The 23,155-nt window shown below is 37.0% G+C and overlaps 1 protein-coding gene across 15 annotated transcripts in view; it reads left to right on the plus strand.

Annotated features, from left to right (window-relative positions):
* The window catches only part of NRG1 (neuregulin 1), a 1,026,954-nt gene that overhangs the window by 841,941 nt on the left and 161,858 nt on the right, over positions 1-23,155 (plus strand). For all 15 annotated transcript variants that reach the window (XM_019642856.1, XM_019642855.1, XM_019642857.1 and 12 more), the window contains exon 2: positions 18,439-18,616. In XM_019642856.1, the coding sequence (XP_019498401.1) occupies positions 18,439-18,616 (178 nt within the window). The remainder of the gene's footprint in view (positions 1-18,438; positions 18,617-23,155) is intronic.

The raw sequence follows: 23,155 nt of genomic DNA on the forward strand, positions 1-23,155 counted from the left end.
TTCACAGATAATATTTTGGACATTCCAATCTGTATACTCTGTAAAGAGCCAAGTTTGTACTTTAGCACGAAAGCAGTCATATACAATTTATAAACATGAATGTGACTGTGTTCCAATAAAACTTTATTTATAGAACAGATGGTGAGCAAGATTTGGCCTGATGCATATTTTGCCTACCTCTACTCTGTCGCATTCCTTGAAAAATTATCTCAACATTCTCCCATAAAATACATATCTTTGCTATTTGCTATAGCAGTCTTTATTCTAATTCTCTTTAACTGGCATCACTTGTGTTTTCTAGCCAGTTCTATCTTTCTCCTAGGAATCTGATTTCTCATAGAGTTTTCATGAGGCCTTCAAAAGGCTTTTGATAAATTTGCTCAAATATAGTTCTAAGAAATCGCAAATTCAGTAGTGAGCAGATCACTGAATATTCTTTATTGTAGACAGTTTATGCTGCAAGTCTGCCACCCACCGCTCTCGCATTTATAAACAGAATCTCTGAACCTTGAATTCTGTTCAGAATGCCAAGTTGTTGTGTGAGAACCAATTATGCTCCAACCTTAAAGACAGGGAGTTTTGTTTTTAAGGAAAACAAGATAGCTCAGGAACAGAAGTGAACCTACAAACCTAAAGCCAAATGTAGAATAAAGCTAAATAGCGGATTATAATTTTTTTCCCTCACCCCTAACCCAGGATAATTCTTCTCCCAACTCCAGCCTCTAAACCTCCCCTAGGGTCCACTGTTGACCTTTGTCTTAATGTTCATGCTGGTTGGATCTGCCTGTCTGGCATGGACGTCCATGATGGTCATTTCCATCCTTCATGAGGACAGTTCTCTGGTGACTTCCCCCTTTCCTAGGATGCATGTTTTAATTCAGTTGCTGTTTAATTGCTCTTGTGGTTGGCCCATTTCTTCATTTTCCTCTTTTCTACTTTTGTGATTGCTTTATAGGTGACTCATTTTTACTTCATTGGCTCTGTTCATTGCCTAATTTCTACATCAGAATTTCCTTTCCAGGAAGGGTTGGGGATGGGGCTGCATGGTGGGAGGGTGCTAGTAAAAATGAGTGAATTTTGTAGTGTATTGGATGCAGGACATGAGTAGATGAGAAAAATGAAGTGTCAGATTTGCTGAATTAATGGATGTTTGTGCCATTTTTTCAGATAAGCATCACTAGCAAAGGTCTAGATGTCAAAAGAGAGATCTAGGCTGGAGGTACCAATATCCACACAGGTATTAATGCTCTTGTTTGCCTAAGAGAGAAGTAGAAAGTGAGAAGATTTAGAGGTAGTATTCTTGTAAAGATTAAATGGTGACAGTAAAGTAGTGCTTCAATGTTCTAATGAAGGTTAAACTAGGTCTGGGAATGAGAAGCTCTTATACCTTTTATAGTTCTTAACTACCATTTCTGTATCTCATCATTCAAATCTGTCAGGGGTCCTACAGCGTCCCCCTCCCCCAGGCCAGGGATTTTCAAACCTTGGGTACATATAAGTCACCTGGACATGTTTACCAAAATTAATTTAAAATACTCATGGACTCCATCAAAAGACTGTGATGCGCTAGTCATAGAAAAAGTGTATACTCATCTTAGAGAAAGCACAAATTTAAAGTTTTTTGTTTCTTTCTTTTATATAGCTTTAAGTATGAGAGAAAAAGCATTTTTAAGCAACCTCCATATGAACTCTCCAAACTAAATAAGTTCCTAATTAACATAATATACTATGAAACTATGAATCAATTGTTTAAATATTATGAAATTATAAAATTATTGTGCCCTTACATACAGACTAGTCTACCTCTCATAATACATACAGGTGCGTTCAGGTATCTAGGTCAGGAGAAATTTTTGGTTTTTGCTGAGCTGTTCTGCCACCTGTTGGCAGCTCAGCGGCAGCTCAGCTTGAACTGTGAATTGAACTGGTGACCCTTTTGCTCAGAGCTCGCACTCTTGAGTGAGCTCTTAACCAACTGAGCCACTCTGCCGGCCCCTGTAGTTTTTTTGAACTTTTGATTTTCTTCCTCTCATTTCTCTCCTCTTTAATTAAAAAAAAATGTTTAACCCAGCACTGACTCCTAGTTAACTATTATTTTGGATATGAAGGGTTAGAACTTGAGCTTTGAAAGTAACTAAGCAGATGCCACCCGTTATAGCGCTTCTTACAAAAATGTAAAAATTCTCATAATTTACATGTCTCTTTCTATAACATTCTGAATGTCTCCAGAAGAGAAATTGTCTTAACTCTCTTTAATTTGTCTAAGACTATAAACTTTAAGTATTCAGGAAAAAATGCCTTTACTGGAAAGACTTAATGGAGTGGCCATTCACTCTTTTGTAAATGCTGAGCAACTTTTGAAGAGGCCTGTCCCTCCGCTTCCTCCCCCACACCAGAACATTGTAATCTTTATGAAAATGTTTTGCCCAAGACCCTCTGTATCAGAATCATCTGGGATGCTTTTTGAAAGAGCACATTCTTAGGCTTTTCTGTGACCCTATGAATCACAGTCTTTAAATAGAGTCTATGAGTATTTCAAATTCATTTTGGTAAACATTCCCAGGTGACTTACTCATATATGTACCCAAGGTTTGAGGACCTCTGACCTGGGGAAGGGGGATCTGCAGGACCCCTGACAGATCTCTGTCCTATTTACAGATATTTCTGCTGTAACTCCATGTTTGCATTCCTGGAAAACAAACAAAGAAAACAACTCCTTTTGCAAAATTACACACTAAAAATAGTGGGGCTTCTGGGAAAAGTAGGGCTAGGTGAAGAGAACTCAAAACTTATGGAACTGTAAGTGGAGCACCAAGAAGAAGAATAATGATCCTGATAAGAAACTGTAACGCAGTTACAGCTCCAATAATATTTGTCCTTTAACAATGTAGTTGAATAGTTATTCCCTTAAACCTTGAAACTGGTACCTGTTTTGCAGACTTGGTCCTTGAGGGTATTGTCTTCTAGCAGAGGTCAGTATTAACTTTGTTATCAATTATTTTTTTTAAAGAGTGATGCATGCCATTATTATAGCACTTCTTATAAAAATGGAGAAATATATTTGCAGTTTTTTCATCTGTACCATCAGCTTCTCCAGACAGCTTAACATAGTGGAAAATGTAGCAATTATTGAAGCCACTAAGCCAGGCATGACTTGCAATACAAGTCTATAGGATATCAGCTTTTTTTCATACGATCTTCATGTATTATTAACACGGCCTCTTTAATCAGGAGAAAGCTTGTTCCTTAGTGCTTCAAATCATTGATGTGCTGATATCATGCCCCTACTTACGACCTACTTATGACATTAACGTGCTGTAGCTGAACCACTATGGAAATTTTGCCTCCTCTTTTTTTCTGTCACCATCGTGGTAAAATTCTTAAAATTTCAGTACTCACAGGTACTTTCTAATGGTGAGATCAAAGTGGTCCACTGCATTGCTGATGGAGTTTTTCTGCAAGTGGTGACACTGCAGTTGCTTAGGAATGGCCTTCATCACTTCTCTCTAAGCTCGATCTAGGCTAGCTTCTTAAGTGTCATATTTCTATAGCTTTTAATTTATTTCAGGATGATTTTTCCCTTTTACAGATCATTGTTCAGTAGATCCACTGCACAGTTTTGGTCCCATTTCACAATTTTCCCTGGTGTTATGTAAGATATTTGAGATATAACAAAGTTATGCAACCCGTAGCTTTCTTTAGAAACAGAAATTAGGTCATAGAACTAAGGTGTATGATTCCCAGGTGATAGATATCATCATACATCAACCCAGACATGAATATGATCTTAACTGGTAAAGTCCTTTTGAGGATTTTGTATACATTTTTGTTTATTAAAATTCCTAAATGATTATATTTTCCAAACATCGAAGAAAAAAATATTGCTACTTAAATAGTAAAGCCACTAGAAAAATAATTCATTTTATTTAGTTACCTGTACCATCAAATTTAAGCACATTTCTGCCAACATTTAGGTTTGGGTTCTTGAAAGACTTGGAAAACTTTGTAAAAGTCCTTTCCTCTCTCTCTCTTTTTTTTTTTTTGTATACAGCTGCCCTTGGGATGCTAGTATTCATGAATCATGTTTAAATATAAAAATTAGGTTGGTGACTCTCTGCTCATAAATTCCTGAAACACAATATGCAAAAAAGGATAAGAAAAGATCTCCGTGACTCACTTTGGAGCTTAATGACACCAAAAGGTGACCCAACCTCTTCAGCTTATGAATAGAAAACTGATGCTAGAGAGAGAGAATGGTTATCGGGGTCACACCTGGTTGGGGTCAGTCCCTGGGGTTGAACTTCAGTTGCTGAACTCCTGATGGTTTCCAACCTCTGTTCCTTGGGGTCTGTGATTCCTCTGGTGTGGGGCTTTCTCTTGGACACTGAATAGGAGGCTATGAGGGCTGAAGTGGTTCATAGCCAGTGGTTCAACTCATCCTGTTGTATACATTTTTATACAGTAAGCTCCTATATATCATTCCATGAGATAGAGTTCTTACTATTAGAAAATCAACACAATTGATTTCTTTTTGGGAATTGTATTAGTTTTCTATTGTTTCAGTAACAAATTACCATGAACTTAGAGGCCCAAATCAACACACATTTATTATCTTAGAATTCTATAGGTTAGAATTCCAAGACAGGTCTCACTGGGCTAAAGTTATAGTGTTGGCAGGGCTGCGTTTCCTTCTAGAGGTTCTAGGAGGGAATCCATTTTCTTGGCTTTTACAGCTTCCAGAGGCTGCCCGCATTCCTTGGCTCGGGGCCCCTTTTGACTTCAAAGCCAGCAACATTACATCTCTGATCATTCTTCTGTGACTGAATACACCAAGGAAAGATTATCTGCCTTTAAGGTTTCACATGATTAGATTGGATACACTGGATAACACAGCATAATCTCCTTATTTCAAGCCCTTACATTAGTTGCATCTGCAAAGTCCCTTTTGACATGTGAGGCAACCTATTCACAGGATCTAGGGATTAGGATTTAGATACCTTTGGGAGTCATTCTTCTGCCCACCACAGAAATGAATGTGCTCTCATTGGTCTCGGCTCTAAGTGAGCGGTCACTTCCAAAACTTTATGTTAATTTGGAAAGAAAGCTTTATAAACTACTAAAACTTACCGAGGACTTAAATAAACAATTTAATAAGTATAGCTACCAACATTTATTTAGGGCTTGCCATGTGACACACACTAACTACTAAGTGCTTTAAATGTATAATTTTGTTTACTCCTTTTAACAGCCCTGTGAGGTAGATTCTATTATAATCTAATTTTACATTTTAGGAAACTGAGACCTAGAGAATTTTAATAATTTCCCCAAGGTTGTACCACTGGTATATACGGCAGAGTAGAATTTGGATTTAGGTCTGTCTGACTCCGGCTTTGAACCAGTGTACTTCACTACTCATATTTAGCCCTAAAATGATACAAGTGTAACATAGTGTAATGAAGTGTTGAGAAAGTAATTTATGCAGCGGAAGCTAACTGATAAATAGTTGTTTTTAGTAAGAAAAATAATTTGTTCTCTGGGTGGAGAGCACATGATGCAACATATAGATGATATATTATAGAAATGTACACTTGAAACCTATATAATTTTACTAACCAGTGTCACTCCAATACCTTTAATAAATGTAAAAAGAAATTAAAAACATATTTTTTACCATGAATGAAAGCTTTCAAAATGCCATTTTACCAATTGAGCAAGATCAATTTTTAAAGTCTCGATTTAAATAGGAAAAAAGGATATAATGCATGACTAAGTAGAAAGGATACAGCTACCTCAACAATTTTTAGACCTCTTAGATTGTAAAAATGAAGAATTTATTTCACAAATCATATTGCAATCTAATTGGTTAGTAGATTCTCCAACTACTCCCGCCCCCACCACAGGATGTAAGCTCCAGGAGAGCAGGGATCTTGTTTTTTCTTATTCATGTATGTATCTTGAGTATGTAAAACAGTGATGTCCATATAATAGACACAACAATATTTGTAGAAAGAATTGAAATCGTGAAATAGCTAAGAGAATAAAGCTGGTTATCTATATGAATGAGCCAGAATCTGGATAGTAGCTTTATGCCAGGAGAAGTTCTTTTCAATATAGAACATTTAAATGTGTTTGGCAAAGAATAAACCATACAATAATTAATATGAGAGAGAAAGGTAGTGATAACCCTGATAAAGCCAATGTGTTTTTACATAAATCTTGTGCATTAGAGAAAAACGAGTGGCACATTTGATGTGGAGTATCTGAATCACAGATTGACTTTATTTCTTTATTCATTCAGCAAGTGTTATTGAGCACTGTGATAATAACTAGGATAAAAGATGAATCAAAAGAAAAAAGCCCCTGACTTACAGGAGCCTTCTGTATCTTGAGTGAAACAAACACCTCTAGAGACAAAATGTGTTGTATTAAATGGAATAGTAATGGTTTTATGGGGGAACACAGAAGAGGGACACTTAACTTACCATTCAAAAAATGTATAAATTGGGCTAGTTTTCTTAAGTATGCCGGGGGGTGTAATTTGGATTCATAGAGGAGTTGCAAAAATAGGACAGAGTTTCCATGTGCCCTTCATCCAGCTCGCCATTTTCTTGGTATATTGATCAAAACTAAAAATTAATATGGTACAATACTATTACCTAAACTATAGACCCTACATGTCAGATTTCACCATCTTGAGTACACCCTTTAATGCTGAAATGAGGTCATGTATGAGAGTGTTTTGTAAGCAGTAGGCTCAGTATAAGAAATGTCATTGGAGTCAGCCCAGAGTAACTCACTAATGGTGAAAGTTGCATTCTCTGAAGGTGGCTTTAGTAATCCAACCATGAACCTTCTATACTTTAGCTTCCTTGAATAACATGTTCACTTCTATCCATGAATGTAATTAATTCCTTATGAATCTGTATTTTTATTTCATTTATTTATTTTTTTAATCTTTTTTTTTTAAGATTTTATTGGGGAATTGGGGAAGGGGAACAGCCAAGTTGTTGTTCTTCAGTCTTAGTTGTGGAGGGCGCAGCTAGCTCAGCTCTAAGTCCAGTCGCCATCCAGCCTCTTGTCGGCAGCTCACGGCCGCTCAGCTCAAGGTGCCATGTTCAGTCTTAGTTGCGAATGGACATAGCCCACCATCCCATGCGGGAGTTGAATCCGGCAACCTTGTTGTTAGGAGCATGTGCTCTCACCAGCTGAGCCATCCTGCCATATGTTGGCAGCTCATCGGCAGTTCAGCTCGGGCGCAGCTCACTGGCCCATGTGGGAATCATACCAGCAACACTGTTGCTCAGAGCTTGTGCTCTTAACCAACTGAGCTACTCAGCCGGCCCTCTATTTTTAAAAAGCTGTTATTGATGTTGTGTTATTTTGTGTTCGACAGTGTCCTGTTCAAAGTACATGGGAGAGTCACTTTGATTTTCTCACTCTGTCCTTTATAAGGGTAAATCCACCTTGCAGATGAGGGGCTGCGGCTCACATTGGATACAAGATTGAGGAGTTGGAACCTGGGGCTGCCTGACTCCAAAGCCCATCTTTCCATCCTGTGTGCTGCTTCCTGAGTCATTTTCCTGTACAGTCTCCAAGAATAAGCAATTTTCGGAATTATACTTCTTATTGTGCAAACCTTCACTTCCTTTTTTATTGTAAAACGACTTGCTTCACGCTTCGAAGGTTTTCCACACATTGTAGTTTTTTATGAATCTAAAATTTGTATGACTTTAAAGACCCATTGCTTTCCTTTCTTGGCCTCCCTTGTGTCAGTCTTTAGGAGTCTATAATGTTAAGTCTGTTTCTTTAGACTGGCAGCCCTTCCCTTTGAGTATTTTAGTGATCCTTCTTCATTGTTTCTAGCTGGGTTTTTTTTTTTGGTTTTTTCATGAGGAATGACCAAAGCTCTATGCAGTTTTTTGGATGTTAATTATATAATTTTGTACCATCTGAATTATAAGATCTAGTATTTTCTGACTTTTCAGATGATATATAGGTGATGACAGTCAAATCAGCTCTAAGTAATAATGACAATTAATTTTTTTAAAGATGCAAAATGGTTTCACTGCCATTTTTAAATTAGATTTTCACATCTGTGTAAAAGAGGTAAGGCAGATGCTATTCCCCCTACTTTTTGTGCACAAGATTATTGAGGTTCAGGGTAATTATGTGACTCCCTAGACCCACAGACCAAACAAGCTCTTAGACCCCATGTTGGCTGCCTTTCCAGTCTTATTGTTAATAAAGACTATCAAACAAAAGCTAGAGGGAGAAATGCAGGATTTTATGTGTGGAGTTTAGTAATTTAATTCCTGGACTACAAACTATTAGCAAGAATCTAATTAAACTTCTTTCTAAATAAAGACAAACAAAACAAAGATATTTCTAGTGCCCTGCCAGTGTCTCTATGGAGGAAATGAAAGCTACACGTTGACATGCTAAGTAAGCTTCATTTAGGTCTCTTTTTTGTAATGTTTGTGAATCTTTGTGCTGAGAAAATTTTATTGCAATTTAGGAACAGATGGATTATCTCAGAATGTATGAGAAGCAGCTCATTTTTCAAAAGAAGATTTACTGAATTTATTTTTATGTAAAATAAGGGAAACTGAATTCTGAGGCCTATGCGATTTGTTTTCGTGTGTTGTCTGAAACTAGACGGCTATGGCTCTGATGTTACTGTTTGACTTCTGAGGATGGTACCAGGAAGCATATCGCCTTGTAGCTCTGTTAGATAGGTCACAGAACTAGATTACTTTAGATGAGCAATGATGGAACATAGATGGTCTTAGTATGAACCATATGTTTAACTTGAGTCTGGCCATTTTCCACCTCTTCAATAAATTCATGACCCTGGGAGCCCTAAGACAAGAAACTTGTCTTCCTTGGTCTTTCCTATGGGGTAGAAGGAAAAGGATAAGGGTTCAATTGTTAGATTGTTTGTGGACCTTTTTTAAAATGCAAAGAGCTCCACAAGCTTTAAAGGGCCCCACTTAATAAGAAGGTATGCAAAGTTGGTTATTTGAAACTAATAAACAGAGCAGAGAGAAGTTTGATCTGATAGGCCTCAGCGAGTGGAGAAGCCTCCATTCGATCCTGGCACGTGCCTTTTAGTGTCATTTGGTTAAATGACTTAGTGATCTGTGATAAAAAAGGGAAACCAGGAAAGTATGGCATAGGAGAGTTGACCTGTCTAAATAACAAAGAAACTGATTTTAGAGGGCCCGAAAGGACACTTGTATTTCACTATAAGCTCTGCTAAAAATTTTTCTTCTTCACTGAAGGAAAAGTTTTAAATGGCTATGTGAAAAGTAGATCATAGGGAACCAATCTTGGTAGGTTATTCAGGGGTTCTGTTCATTTATGTGCAATACTAAAAAGTTTTTATGTAGCTGTTGTTGCTTAAAACCAATTATAATCAAGTGCTAGCTCATCTTACCTGGGAATTTTATCCAGTACAGAATGTCTAAAGTCCTTTTTTTCAAATGAAAAAGAGAATTTTTGTGACATCAGGAAATTAAATGATTATAATTTAATTTGAACAAAGAAATAATGGGTATGAAGACAAATATTAACACATCAAGGTCATGCTAATGTGTTAAATGTACTTATGTAATAACACATTGGAAGAGAAAAAAATCCATTACAATAAGAAAATAAATATAAAATTTTCAGAACTAGATATTTCTCCATTTCTCTATTTAAGTGACATTGGAGGTGAGTATGGCAGATAGGTAAAACAATGGAAAAAACAAACAAAACCCTGCTTTTCAACAACAGAAAAGATCAAGTTTATATCACATGAAATTTGCTACATATCAATTAGGTCAAACTGTAATTGATCCATTTTAACTGTAGGTATTGATGGCCTTAAATGAAGCTTGCAAGATGACTCCTTTGTGTTCATGAGTGAGATGTTCTTATAATTGGGGGCAGCTATGGCGACAGCATTAATTAGGCAGCCCTGTGGAGCACTTACCGGGAAGCTGCTGACAGCTGTTCTGTGATTCACTCCAGCGTCCACTGTTACGGTGTGTTGCTTTATATCCTGACAGAACAACGTTAATCTGTTCAGAACTTCTCGTTGCTGTATCCTCACATGGGGGCTATTGTGTTTCAGTGAACACAGGAGTGAGATATGGCGAGGTTCATTCTTGTGGCATTTGGTGGATGACAGACAACTGCACAGTTCAAAACTCTTTTTTTTTTTTGGTATAATACCAATTACAAGTATTCTGTCTTGTTTTATTTCCCCATAAATCATCAGAGTAACTCAGGAAATTCAGCAATTTTCATATCTACTTTCTCTCCCAGTTTTTTACACTTGGACTATGTGTAGAAATGATCTGTCCTGTGGTGGATGCCATGTTTTATCAGGAAAATGTGGTCACTAATGATATAGCAATAAATTAAACCTTACATTTGAACTATAAACATATCCAGCATAGCAAAGAATTCAGTTTACTGCCCACTAGTCAAAACATGAGCTCTCAGGTCAGCCTTCCTGGGTCCAGATACTGGTGCCACAGCACACCAGCTATATGACTGTAGGCGGTTGCTTTACCTCTGTGTCTTTGTTTGGCCATCTATAAACTGGGGCTACTGATGGTAATACACACCTAGAATTGTTATAAAACGTGAAAGAGTTAATGAACATAAAGTTCTCAGAACAGTGCCTGGCACATAGTAGGTGCTCAATAAGTGTTAGCTACCATTATTCTAATGGAGTTTATTGTTGTAATTTCTGAGAAACAGGACCTCATTTCAACTTGACCTCATAGGCCTTGGGAACACTACTAGAGTAGTTTTATAATTTTATCTTTAGCCCTCCACCTATGAAATACTGGGCAAAGAACTATAGAACTATGTAAAAGAGGAGTGCTAATTTAAACATACATGATATCAATTTTCAGGTTGAAAAATTGTTTGACTTAATAAATCTGCACTTATTTATCCTCATAGAATTTTACAGTGTTGTAAATCTCTCACAGACTACATGGAGAGGTGATATGGTTTATATAGCTTATTATAAGAAACAAATATTTACCACAGTGGCTATGAAATGGAATAATCTCTCCTAGATTTTCAGCCTACTATTCTCCCCTTTGCCCACCTCCACCTCATACTGCACAGAGATACCCGGCTGGAGAGAAAAGTTCTGCGTTTAATTCCAGTACTGAATCTCGTTAGCCTTGTGACATGAGCAAGTTCTGGTATAACCCTCCATTTCCTCACCTGTAAAATGGAAATAGTGATCATCCACCTTACATAAAATGCATACAAGAACTGTTGCTGGGAAAAGGGAATGTGACACAAATGATACATTTGGAGATGTGTGTTGACCATAAATTAAAAAAAAGAGCCCCCTTAATAGTATAGCACACAAACTTAGACTTTGTAGACTGAGGTCAGTCAGTGAAGATGATCAATTTTGATTTGACGGCAGAGGAGATAATATTATAACGTGTGAGCTCCTCTTGCCGAAACAGAAGAGCAGCCTGGCCTCTGTGGGGAGACTGAGATAAGGTGCACTCAACGAGGCAGGACAGAACATGGCTGTGGTGACAGAGGCCTTAGCTAAGGTGGGGTCCAAGCAGAGAACACTCTGACAGTTAGGACCAGATCAGAGAAATAGAGGAGAACATCAACATTTCAAAGGAAAAACAGTACTATGTATTTGACGATTTTCCAGTTGCATTTACATTTCCTTTCCCTTAGTGTCATATAGCAGAGAGTATAAGAGTCCTAATGCAGTGAAATGCATTAAAACAAACAAAAAAAATGTTATGGGGCCCTTTGATCTCAAATAAAGAAAAGTCTTTTGAGAAGATAGGTGTGGCCTCGGGAATAAGTTTTGGACCTGGGCCTCTGCTTTGCTTTGTCAGTATCTTCTAGACACTTCCTCCTACTTATTCCTTCAGCGAACACTTGAGGTCTTGTTTTGTGGTACGCCCCTGGGATCCTGTATATCTTCCATCTAGTAAGTTTAGACATTTGAATGTTTGAATGTAGTGACAATCAAAATAGTCACACACCACCACCACTATCACCATTACCTAAGCCTCCCATTAGGGACTGACACCTACTAACAACTACTCTTACACCCCCCCTCCCCCGGTTTGGGTGGGATAAATTCCTTCAATGGCTCTCTTTTTGCACATGTGCTTTTCTACTGCAGATGTCGAATGAGTGATTAGTCATTTTCTGTGGCCTTAGAATAAGCGTAGTTTTAAGCATGGCTATTGTCTGGGCTGACTGTGGCTCAAACCCTCAAATAGAGCATTTACAAGAATCATACTGTTTCAGTCAGCTTGTGGCCCTTAGCTGTGAGAAGTGAAACTCTGAGCATGTCCAAGTGTAAAAACCACCACCAATGGAAGGTGATATGCTTGGGGAATCAAAGTTAATGCTAGTAAGAAGCCATTTTTTGGCTGTAGAGGCACTGCTGTTGTGAATATTAGAAGCAAAATGCTGACATATCGCTCCCAATTTTACTGTTTTATGTTCTATAATGTCATGTTCTATGCATATGTTATGAGGATTATTCAGCTTGCTCATAAAGGGATTAGTCATACTCAGTACACATACACATCCTTGCACTGTATAGGGGGTTGGAAATGGAACTACTCACATGGTGCTTCTGGAGTCCAGCTGTCTTAACCATACTTTGTAGCACATTCCCAGTGTTTTTTTACTGGCTGGGTTTAGTTTGTTGTGAATCATGCGGAGTCAGCTTGAGAATATTTTATAATAAAACCCCACATTTTACAGTGACTTTCTTCCAAACAAAGGCACCCACATGTTTTATCTCATTCTTGCTGAATATGTAGACAGGGACGAAAAGCAGTCCCATTTTTGTTCACGGGGAACTCTAGTTAACCGGAGTCAGGAACCATCTATCTGAAAGATGACCAGCTGGAGCATGGGGCAGTGGGAACACCCAAGTCATCACATGTGGCAACAAATGGTGTCTTGGTTGGAGGGCTCTGAAGGTAACATAAGGTCACTTGCTGCATGTGGTTTTAAACTTTGGCATGTTCCGAAACGCCATTGCCACAAGAACTTGCTGCCTTTTACACAGCTATATTTACAAACCTTAATCTGATAAGCTAAATTTTCCCTTTTATAGTCAAACTTGTGAGTGCAGCTCAGAATACCAGATGGCAAAGCATAAACTTCATCTACTCTGTGCGTGATCATAATCCTCCCCATAAGATAATACAATGAGGGAGAAATATGATCAGTAAAGGAGTTTTGGAGACTTTCCTCAGTGATTTATTTACCTTCTAACATGACTGTAAGAAAAAGACATCCGTCTGCGTAGAGAACTGATTAATGATATCCGTGTGGCTTTCATAAGCTAACATAATTGTCAGTCACCAATTTTCACTGTGAGCTCTGCACGTGTGTGATGTCAGGCTTTTATAAGGTTTTATGCAGGGAAGGCTTCACTGGGATCACAGTGGAAAGCTCACAGTTATTTGATAATATTTTGCAGGTTTCCTGTTTAATTTGTTCAATGTGTTCAGGCTCTTCAGATTAGCTGCAGTCAAACACGGAGAGTAATGATATGAGCTAACTTTGCATTGTCAGATCTTTTAAAGAACAGAAACCACGACTTATCTAGTGTCACATGCTATCAGCGTATCTCGTGGCATACACATGCTAAAATTTGTTTCCTGTTCTTAACAATACAGTACAATATTTGATATCACCGCACTGAATAGATTTAAAAAATAAGTGCATAGGAGACAATTAAAACAAGAGGATTGCTTAGATGAATGGTTCATTATGCACATTTATTTCACCTTTATCAGGAATATTTATTCACACATTAAATTATTGGAATAAGGAGATATTGCCTTAAATTTTTGTGTGGTCAGAATGTAAAATAAATAATTTTGGATTATTGCCATGATTGTTTTCTACGTTGTGTAACATATCAACTAAGAAAGATAAAAGTGCAAAAATAAATGTTTTAAGTATACTTAGTATACCTCTTTGCATTGAGGTAGAGTCAAAGAGTATGCTTGTGATCTTTTAAAAGCATTTAAAACACTTAAAGCCTGTAAAAAGAAGTGCCTGTAAAATGTGGGGCTTTGCTCTCAGGGTTTTTAGTTTCTATTTTAAAAGGCTGCTCCTCTTTGCACTTTACTGTCTGTCTCTGTCGATGCATTTTGAAGGGTGCGGATACGTTCATATTAGTGTCAAGCAAGTTGGAAATAGATTTAGGCAAAGGCTGCTTAAAACTTGCTCTATCATTAAATTATTTCAGGGTGTGGAACTACTGCATCTCCAGAAACATACTGAAAGCAAAATTTTGAACTGTGGTAGACCAACTACAATTAAATCATGCCAAAGATTCTCAGAGCACTTACTGCATTTGAGCATTCACTTTGCATTGTGTTTGCCTTCAACCAATTTTTAATTAACAGACCATTTACTCTTAGACAAGAATTGAATGTCAGGTAAAATATTTTTTGCAGTTTTAAGATACAAGTACTTAGTGTAAAAAAGGTGACCTTAAGTTTAGGCATGACCCTGGCCTTCTAAAGTTAAACCTGAGTATTAGAAAGTACTTGAGACAGTAGTTAGATTTTTTTCCCATGAAATAAATGACATTATTTCATGTAAGTAAACCGTATATCTGAGAAACCTGTATGAGTACGCTTTAAAAACCTTTTCCATTAACATAGTTATTATTTTATGATCTAATGAAAAAAATGTGCTCTATTAAACATCATCTCATTATGGATTGATGAGAAAAACCATGCAAACCATATGTTCAATATTAGTTTGCATTTTTGTCAAGAATCTGTGAAATATCCAGGGCTATTCCATTAGTGTGGTTATATGAGAAGACAAAGAAGAATTCAAGTTTTTGCCAAGTCTCCAGGATCCTTGAATTGGGCTCCACCAGAAAGGTGTGAGGAGCTTTGTATGGTACTTCTCTCAAAGGTACCACTGATAGCAGAAACACCCATGGGCCAAGGATGTAGTTGTGTGGCTCAAATCTATGTGGTGCATAGATTTATTTCTGCATTTATGCCATGGAAGATTTTGAGTTAACTCCTTAAAAGAGCTGTTACCTGAAAAGCTGGTTGTCCTTGTGTCATAGATGGTTTCCCTGAAGGACACAGCAGGGATATTATTACAAGTGGACTTCTAGGGAGGCGAATTCAGAGTAGCTGAGCTTCTGCACTTCTAACAGACGTGAAACTGTGTGCAAGAGAGAGAGACTCAAGCAGTCAGTAGATGTATACCCGAACTCCCAAAATCAAGAAACGCTTATGCATCAGGGTCTGTTTAAGGAGTGGCTATTTTAGCTAAGCTACACCTTATACCGGAAGGTCTCTGCCTCATTCCATCACAGATCATCGCTAATGACAAAGGACGTACCGGTCTTTGCACATGAACAACCCCCATAGGAAAGGATATTGACCTGCCAGATGAGTGATTTTTTTTTTCTCTCCCACCAAAGGACCTAGTGGGATTGGACCCCAAAGTCATGGTTAATGAGGTTGAATCATAAGAGGATTTTAGTGCCATACCACTCAGAGATTTTTCAGTGGAGCTATAGTTTTAAGAGCTCTGTTGGTAAATTATGATGCAAATAGTCCCAAGAATCTCCTTCATGACTGCAAACTTAACCAAGACTTGAAAAGTACTTACTGTAAGCTGGAGCCTTTTATTTAACAGCAAAAAAAAAAAAAAAAAAAAAACAGAAGAAAAAGGCAGGAAAAAAAGAGAAACCAAGACTCGTTTTTTTTCTTTCTCTGTGTGTGTGCGTGTATGTATGCATGTATTTCCTCACTTGCTGAATCATTTGAAATTTAGTTGTAGACATCATGACATCAGTAGATACCACCAAAGAACAGGACATTTTTCTGCATCACCGCAACACAGTGATCACACTTGAGAAATTGAATTTTGATACCTTTATTCAGATTTTCCAAGTAGTCCCAATAATGTCCTTTATAACTGCTTTTTTTCATGAAGCAAGATTCAATTCATAGCTACACATTGCATTTTTTATCATATCTTTTTAATCTCCTTAATCTAGATCAGTTTTACATTCTTCTTTTGTTGTTCATGACTTTGACATTTTGAAGCCGAGACCAGTTGTTTTATAGAATATCCCTCAATTTGAATTTGTTTGAATGTTTTCTCACATTTGAAATTAAGAGTGTTAACAAGGAAATAGGAAATAAATAAATGAAGACAGGAGTGTGGGGGGAGGGAACAAGAAAAAAGGAAGGAAAAAGATGCAAAAGGTGTGAAAAGTGTTTATTCAAACTAAAGAAAACAAAGTCTTGTAGATTTGTATTCAGATTATATTGACAAGCACATGTGCAGAGTGGTGGGTAAGGAAACATGGTGCTTATTAAGAGTTAAGGATATCTTGTATTATGTTTAGAACATTTTGCTTAGAGGCAAGGGGATAAACTTTGAGAGTTTGGGTTGTTAACTGTATGCCAAGTTAAATGTAAGATCCAGTGCAAACAAAACAAAACAAAAATTCAAATTAGTTCCTGTAGTCTCTACATAAAATAGCGAGGCGACTTAGTTTTCAGAATACGTGTAAGCTAGTTTCTTTGGTGCCATTTAGCTTCCACCAAATTTGTTTCTTTAAAACCCTTCACTGGGCTGACAAAATTGAAAACGATCTTAAAGAGTTAATAGGAATATACAGACACTATTCCGGATTGATGAGAATTTAGTCTGTTTTTAAAAACCTCCAAAACAGAGATTCATGAACCACATCTTAAAACGAAGACGCCTATGAAAGCTGTTCAGGAAGTAAATCTTATTTTCAAGCTGTCAGACAAAACTGTCAGGTATCAAAGGCTGAGAACAGCTAAAATACGTTTTCTAACTTGCTACTGTGTCCCCATACGAGTGCCTGATGCTCCTCCTCATCTCCCAGCCTCCAAATAAATAAAAAGAGGTGCATGTAATTGTAGGAGCACTGCTGAGAAATCACAGCATTTAAATGTTTTTTTTTCTATAATTTGTTGAAACCTTTATTCACTCATTCCTGACATTTTCTTGATTTACTTGGTAAGGGCAGCATTGTAGAAAAACAAACATACCCCAAGTAGGAAAGGTACTCCATTTTCTGTTCGTGTTTAATGTGGCTCCCTGATTGCTGTCCTTGGAGTTTTGATGGCCATACCCAGTGAATAACTGCGCACTTGATCAGGGAGGTACAGTCTCACTTGCCTGTTTTTTGGGTTTTTTTTCCCCCCTCAGATTTGCTGTTAATTTCTGAGCTGGAGCAGAAGTAGACTTTGTAGTTGGCTTTTCTAAGCCTCAGTGGAAACAAAATTGTTGAGATCTCAGGTTCTGTGATATTAAGTGAAGTTTTTTGTGCAGAAGAAAATCCATTCACTATGTTTTTTTAAAAAAAACTTTTATTTTGAAAAATTTGGAAATACTCTATAGAATTATTTAATATACCACCATGTACCTGTTGCTTAACTTTTACAATGATCAACTGCTTGGGAAATTTGTTTCATTTTTGTGCCTGTCCATTTCCCACCACCATTTTATTTTCAAGCAAATCTCAGATATTATAACATTTTCGTCCATACATATTTCAGTAGGGAATAGATACTCTTTTAAGCAGTCCTCCTTAAAATAAGAATGGTATATATGTGTTTGATGTGTAGTATTCTCTTAAGTTAATGCACAGTTTAAGTACTCTTAGTCTCTGTTGAGAAGATTTAGAAGAGCTTTGTCTAATCAAATTGATAATTTGATATGACTGTGGTAGTCATCCGGAATGGTTTTATGTTGTCTAAAGGGATAGCAACTGTAGGTCCAATAAAAGAGTGATATTGCCAAAGAATTTCTGTGTTGAGGAAAGGAGCATTGTTAAAATTTAGGAGCTCTCTTTGTTGTTTGAGCCACCTCTGATAGAGTAGTCTAATTCTGACGTTCCAGAATGTTTTAACCATGGAGAAGTCAGTCACTTACCTGTCGCTGAAATTAAACTTCCCCATTTAAAAAAAACAGGTATGATGCCTGTTATATCTATTCTGTGATGAACATCCATTGTGATCTGGGATGAGAACATGCTTTAGAAATAATAGCCAAGTTACATACTGTCTCCTTCAGCATAGGTTTCAGTTCTTTGAAATGACCGCTGTTCAGGATTTTTAATGGTATGAGAGAATGTAATGATTGAGGAAGTAACCACTAGAATATTTTTTAGAAAATAATTTTATAATCTAGGTTCTTTTATTACCCCCTCGTACATTTTATTTAGGTATTTTGTTCTTCTCAAAGTTGAGATACATTTTGGCTGACTCCCCCCAAACCCTTATTTTTATTTATCAGATAGTAAAACCTTTGGGGTCTTGATCAGTCTCCACCAAAATTAATGTTTCTCTTTGAAAGATTACCAGGTGATCAAAACTTGTTTCTTTCTCTTTTCAGCCTTGCCTCTGAGATTGAAGGAGATGAAAAGCCAGGAGTCCGTCGCAGGCTCTAAACTAGTGCTTCGGTGTGAGACCAGCTCTGAATATTCCCCTCTCAGATTCAAATGGTTCAAGAATGGGAGTGAATTGAAACGAAAGAACAGACCAGAAAACATCAAGATACAAAAAAAACCTGGGTAAGTTAATGCATGTAACAGCAGAGGCAATGCCTAGCAAGAGAATGATGTGAAATATAAAACTGCTTACAGCCTAATAAATATACTATTGAGACATATGATATACAATAAATGAAAAGAGTTTTCATTGTATCATAACCAGAAATGGTGTCCTTATGTAAACAAGAATTTGAAGTTGCTGATTCTTACACCTTCTGGATGAGGGAAGGAAAGGATGGATGTGGAAAGAGCCGGAGGGTGGGGAGAGGGAGACAGGGATGAAGGAAGACAGCATTAATGGTAGCTATTGCAGTAGTAATAGGTTAGATCCTAAAATCTAGTTTTTTTCAAAATAAGACAAATGCTGGTTAGAGTATCAGTGCCTTACACAATCAAAATCCCAACTTCAACATAAAGCTCAATCAATCCCTAGATTTATGGAAAGGTAGAATGTAATCAGTTGAATTTGAACTATATTCAAGGAAGAAGCTAAAATTCTGATAAGAATTTTTAACTGACAAGTCTATTACACTACATCACCACAATAGCAGATTAAAAACCAGGTAATCCTGGGTAGCAAGAATCTTAAATTTCCCTGCCCTCTTTTTAAAGGTCTATATTTGGAAGGGCTTTATGTGATTCCTATAACGTCTTGGTAGGTATGTTCTGTACCTACCATAAAATGATGCTGCTTTATTATCGCTCTACACTTCATATTATTTCCTTAAGAAATTTTTCTTCTAATATCAAATTACATTCTGAAATTAGGGAAGAGAGAAATATTTTGGATTTTTGCATGGAAACAGTCCTTCAGTAAATGTGACATGTTGAGTAGTGAGTGGTTCCAAGCTCAAAGATTACATTTTCTTTTCTCCCACTCCAAAGGATTCCAGCAAAATCCTAGGTATGATAACAGAAGCAACAACAAAAGAACCTCCCTCCTGTATTTGATTTTATAAGACATCTACCAAAAAGTTGTCACACACTTATGAGCAAGAGAAAGCAGAGTGATTGCAAAGGAAATTTAGTTTAATCTTGCCAAATTGTTTAATTGCTATAATAACCATAATTAGGGATTATTTCTCCCCATTTATTTCATTAACTACCTTGCATATTCTTGTTATTGATTGTATCAGCAAGATCTCTTGATTTGGAAGTATAATAAAGTGTGAGGGAAAGCACGGGTATTACTTTCTGCAACAGGTGGTACTTCAAAGATACAAAAAATAATACTGTAAAGTGACATTATGTTTTTAAACATAACTTTTTTTTTTTTTACAACATTCCTATAGGTAGTAAGGGCAGTTGAACTGCATGTGGTAACTATCTAATTTTGTGGATTAAGAAATCAGTGATCAAAAAAGTGTTATGTCTTGCTTTGAATCACGCAACTATAGTAAGATTAAGCTGGAACAGCAATCTATTTCTTGGATTCCTGGATGCCCCCTTCCATCTTTAAAAATGGAAAACATTCATGTTTAATAATGTGTACATGTAGGGCACAGAGGAGATAGAGTGAGCGAATTGAAAAAAATAAGTACAATTCTTACAGAGAAGTTTAACAAGAAAAAATACTTTTAGATAGATTTTAGCGTACATTTTGTTTTTTTATCAATTAGACCTGCTAGTAAGAAATCAGCTTATCTGCACATGTAGGATAATGTTGCATACATTTCTATGTGGCTGTCAAATGATATCAATAATATTTTAAGTCCCATGAAAGGGTTTATACTAGGAGTGTGGAGAAATAGAAGAATCATAGGGTGTTATCTTTACACCAAGGGGTCAGAAGATTGCATAGAGATTGTCTACTTCAGACTTCTATAAAATATAGGAATTCCATAGATCATGTGCTGAAACATTGTTGGTCTGGGAGCTTCAAAATAATGGTCTTTTAGAAACTTATTAGTTAACTGAGGTAAATTCTACTTTATCATGTCAAGATTTAATTATGGAAATGAAATATCTAGCCTGTCTATCAGGCAATAAAACTAAGTGCTAAATTGGAAGTTACTGACACTGAGTGACATGGGTGTTGAAAAGAGGAGGAGACCCTGAGAACTTCCGCATTAGCTCTGAGGGGCTGGATTTGATTTTGCTGAAGGCAGAGAATCCCCTCTGGCTGGGTGAGTGAAGTGGGGTGGGCAGTTATAGAGAAGAGCAGAAATCACAGTCAGGAGCAGGCCCTGGTAAAAGAGGCCAGACAGGTTGGGGCAGTGGGCGGGTGGATGGGAAACTTTGCCCTTTATTGGACAAGCTGCTGTGTGTCAGGCTGGAGGCTAGATGCTGGATACACAGTGGTGAGCATGACATTCTCCCTGCCCTCCAGAGGGGAGAGAAAGGTAAACAGTTATAATACTCAGTTTCAAATTGTACAATAATGATAATCATGGGATGCTATAGAAAAAGGCTAACACGGATGGGGGAGGGGACCCAGTCAGGGCCTGTGGCGGCCTCCTAGAAAGAACGGGAGGGCGGGAGGGAGGAGAGGTTTATCTAGGCTGCAGGAGCAGAACAAACATCTGCAGTCTGAGGATGCCTGGAGAGAAGCGAATGAAGTTGGGTAGATAAGGTGAAAATAAGGAACAAACAAACAAACAAGAAGTGAGCTGCTTAGAATAAACATGGTTTTGAAAGAGCGCATCTTCACTTAAAGAGATAATTTGTTGCATGGTTTGGATGACACATAAATGTATCATTAGTATTCAGAAAAGCATTTTTACATTGTCTCCGTAGGTCCAGATAGCTAAGAGCATTGTCTCCATATTAATAAAATCCCATTGTACTGGAAAGGCCAATATTCAGAAATTGCTTCTTTTAAACAACGGCCTTGCTGGGAAGAATTAAATGGAAAAAAAAAAAGAGACACTTTATTCAAATTATGTAACTGTAAATTCCTCTTAGTGAAACATTTAACATAGTGATCTTCTGAAAATAAGACACTGTGTAAAGTGGGCAGCTACTTGATAGGTGAGTGATCAATTTAATCAGGTTTCAGAATGGGGTATTATCGATCATTCCTGAAGTTGTATCTTTAAAAAAAAATTAGTGTTGTCACCTTTTTTTTTTAAAGTCAAAGGACCAAACTGAATTTAAATGTAATTAACATGTGCAGTGTGCTCTGTTGTTTCAAGTTAAATTATAAATATAAGAGAATGAATACTATTATTATTATCCCCATTTAAAATTAAGACCCTGAGAATGGAGGAAGTTAAGTTTCTTCCTATAGAGCTAATGCTAATGAATGGTAAATCCTGGGTTTGAAATTGGTCTGACTCCAGGTCTCCTGTCTGTTTACACAACCACTTGTGATCTTGCTTTCTACAGTGAAGTCACAACCCAGGGCTAGGAACAGGTTTAGGCTTAGAGTGAAGTCTTTAATAAAAACATATATGTTTCATTTACATATTTATAATATTTCATTATGAAAATATTCAAAATGTTAATTGTTTGCAGTGGTTCTGTAGTTGCTTGACTTAAACTTTATCTTCCTACACTTGATCTTAGCCAAAAGGCAGAGAAGCAATGAACTTGATCTTAGACCAGGATCACCAAACAGAGGTGAATTTTAGTGTGAGGTTTAGGATTTCCCTGGGATTCTCTTGATTGAAGTAAAACATTGACTCTTCAATCCTTAGTCTAGGTTTCTTTTTCACATTTTATAATTTAGATTGTTCATAGAAGCCAGAATTTCCTTTTAATCCCTTAGTGTTATGAAAAGCTTTTACACCAATATGCAATTTTTATTATTTTGCAAAACCTTATCTCCCTTATGCCCCTGCTCCTGCTAATAAACTACATTCCTACATGTCCTTCCTATAATTTTGAATTCGTACGTGAGCCTTTGTTTGTTTTATTTGGCTAAGCAATACGTGGGACCAATTAAAATAAATGAAAACTGCCCCAGTGTTATGTGTCTGCTGATTCCTTTGTTCTTGCTTCCTTTGTCTGGTGGATGAGTTTGATCAAGAAAACTGGTTAAAGGGCTTGGTGTGTGACAGATTCATATTTGGGGCTGTCAAATTGGTCTCATGCAAAGATTTGTTCTATACTGGCCTTATTAAAGGCTGACTTCCTATTGTTTGTGTATGGCACACACTTTTGCATGCCTTTAATTTTGTCTCAGTTCTCCATTCTTGCTCTTACATATTTTAATTTTGTTTAAAATTGGCTCTACTTGGTTCCGTCAAATTAAAAAATAAATAAATAAAGCAGTATCTGTCCTGTTGTTAATTCTTACAGATTTTTTTTTTCACTCTATAATAGAAAACATTTATACATATTCCCTTCTCTTTTTAGCGGAGCAACTCTGGCAGGTCTTTTTTAACTTTATATGTAAGAAAATCTCAAATTCCTTCCATGTAAAATGGGAATACCCAGTGCCTGTTTCGTATAGTTTATGCGAGGCATTTGGTGCAGTGCCTGGTTCTGTGTAGTGTAATAATCACCTATGAAGCCGCTCTCCCTTCTTTACCCTTCTCATTATTGGAAATTCTGCAGTATCTGAAGCTGTGTTGAACACACACACACACACACACACACACACACTTCATGTATGAT

This window comes from Hipposideros armiger, unplaced genomic scaffold (genome assembly GCF_001890085.2).
Source record: "Hipposideros armiger isolate ML-2016 unplaced genomic scaffold, ASM189008v1 scaffold_73, whole genome shotgun sequence".
Lineage (NCBI taxonomy): Eukaryota > Metazoa > Chordata > Mammalia > Chiroptera > Hipposideridae > Hipposideros > Hipposideros armiger.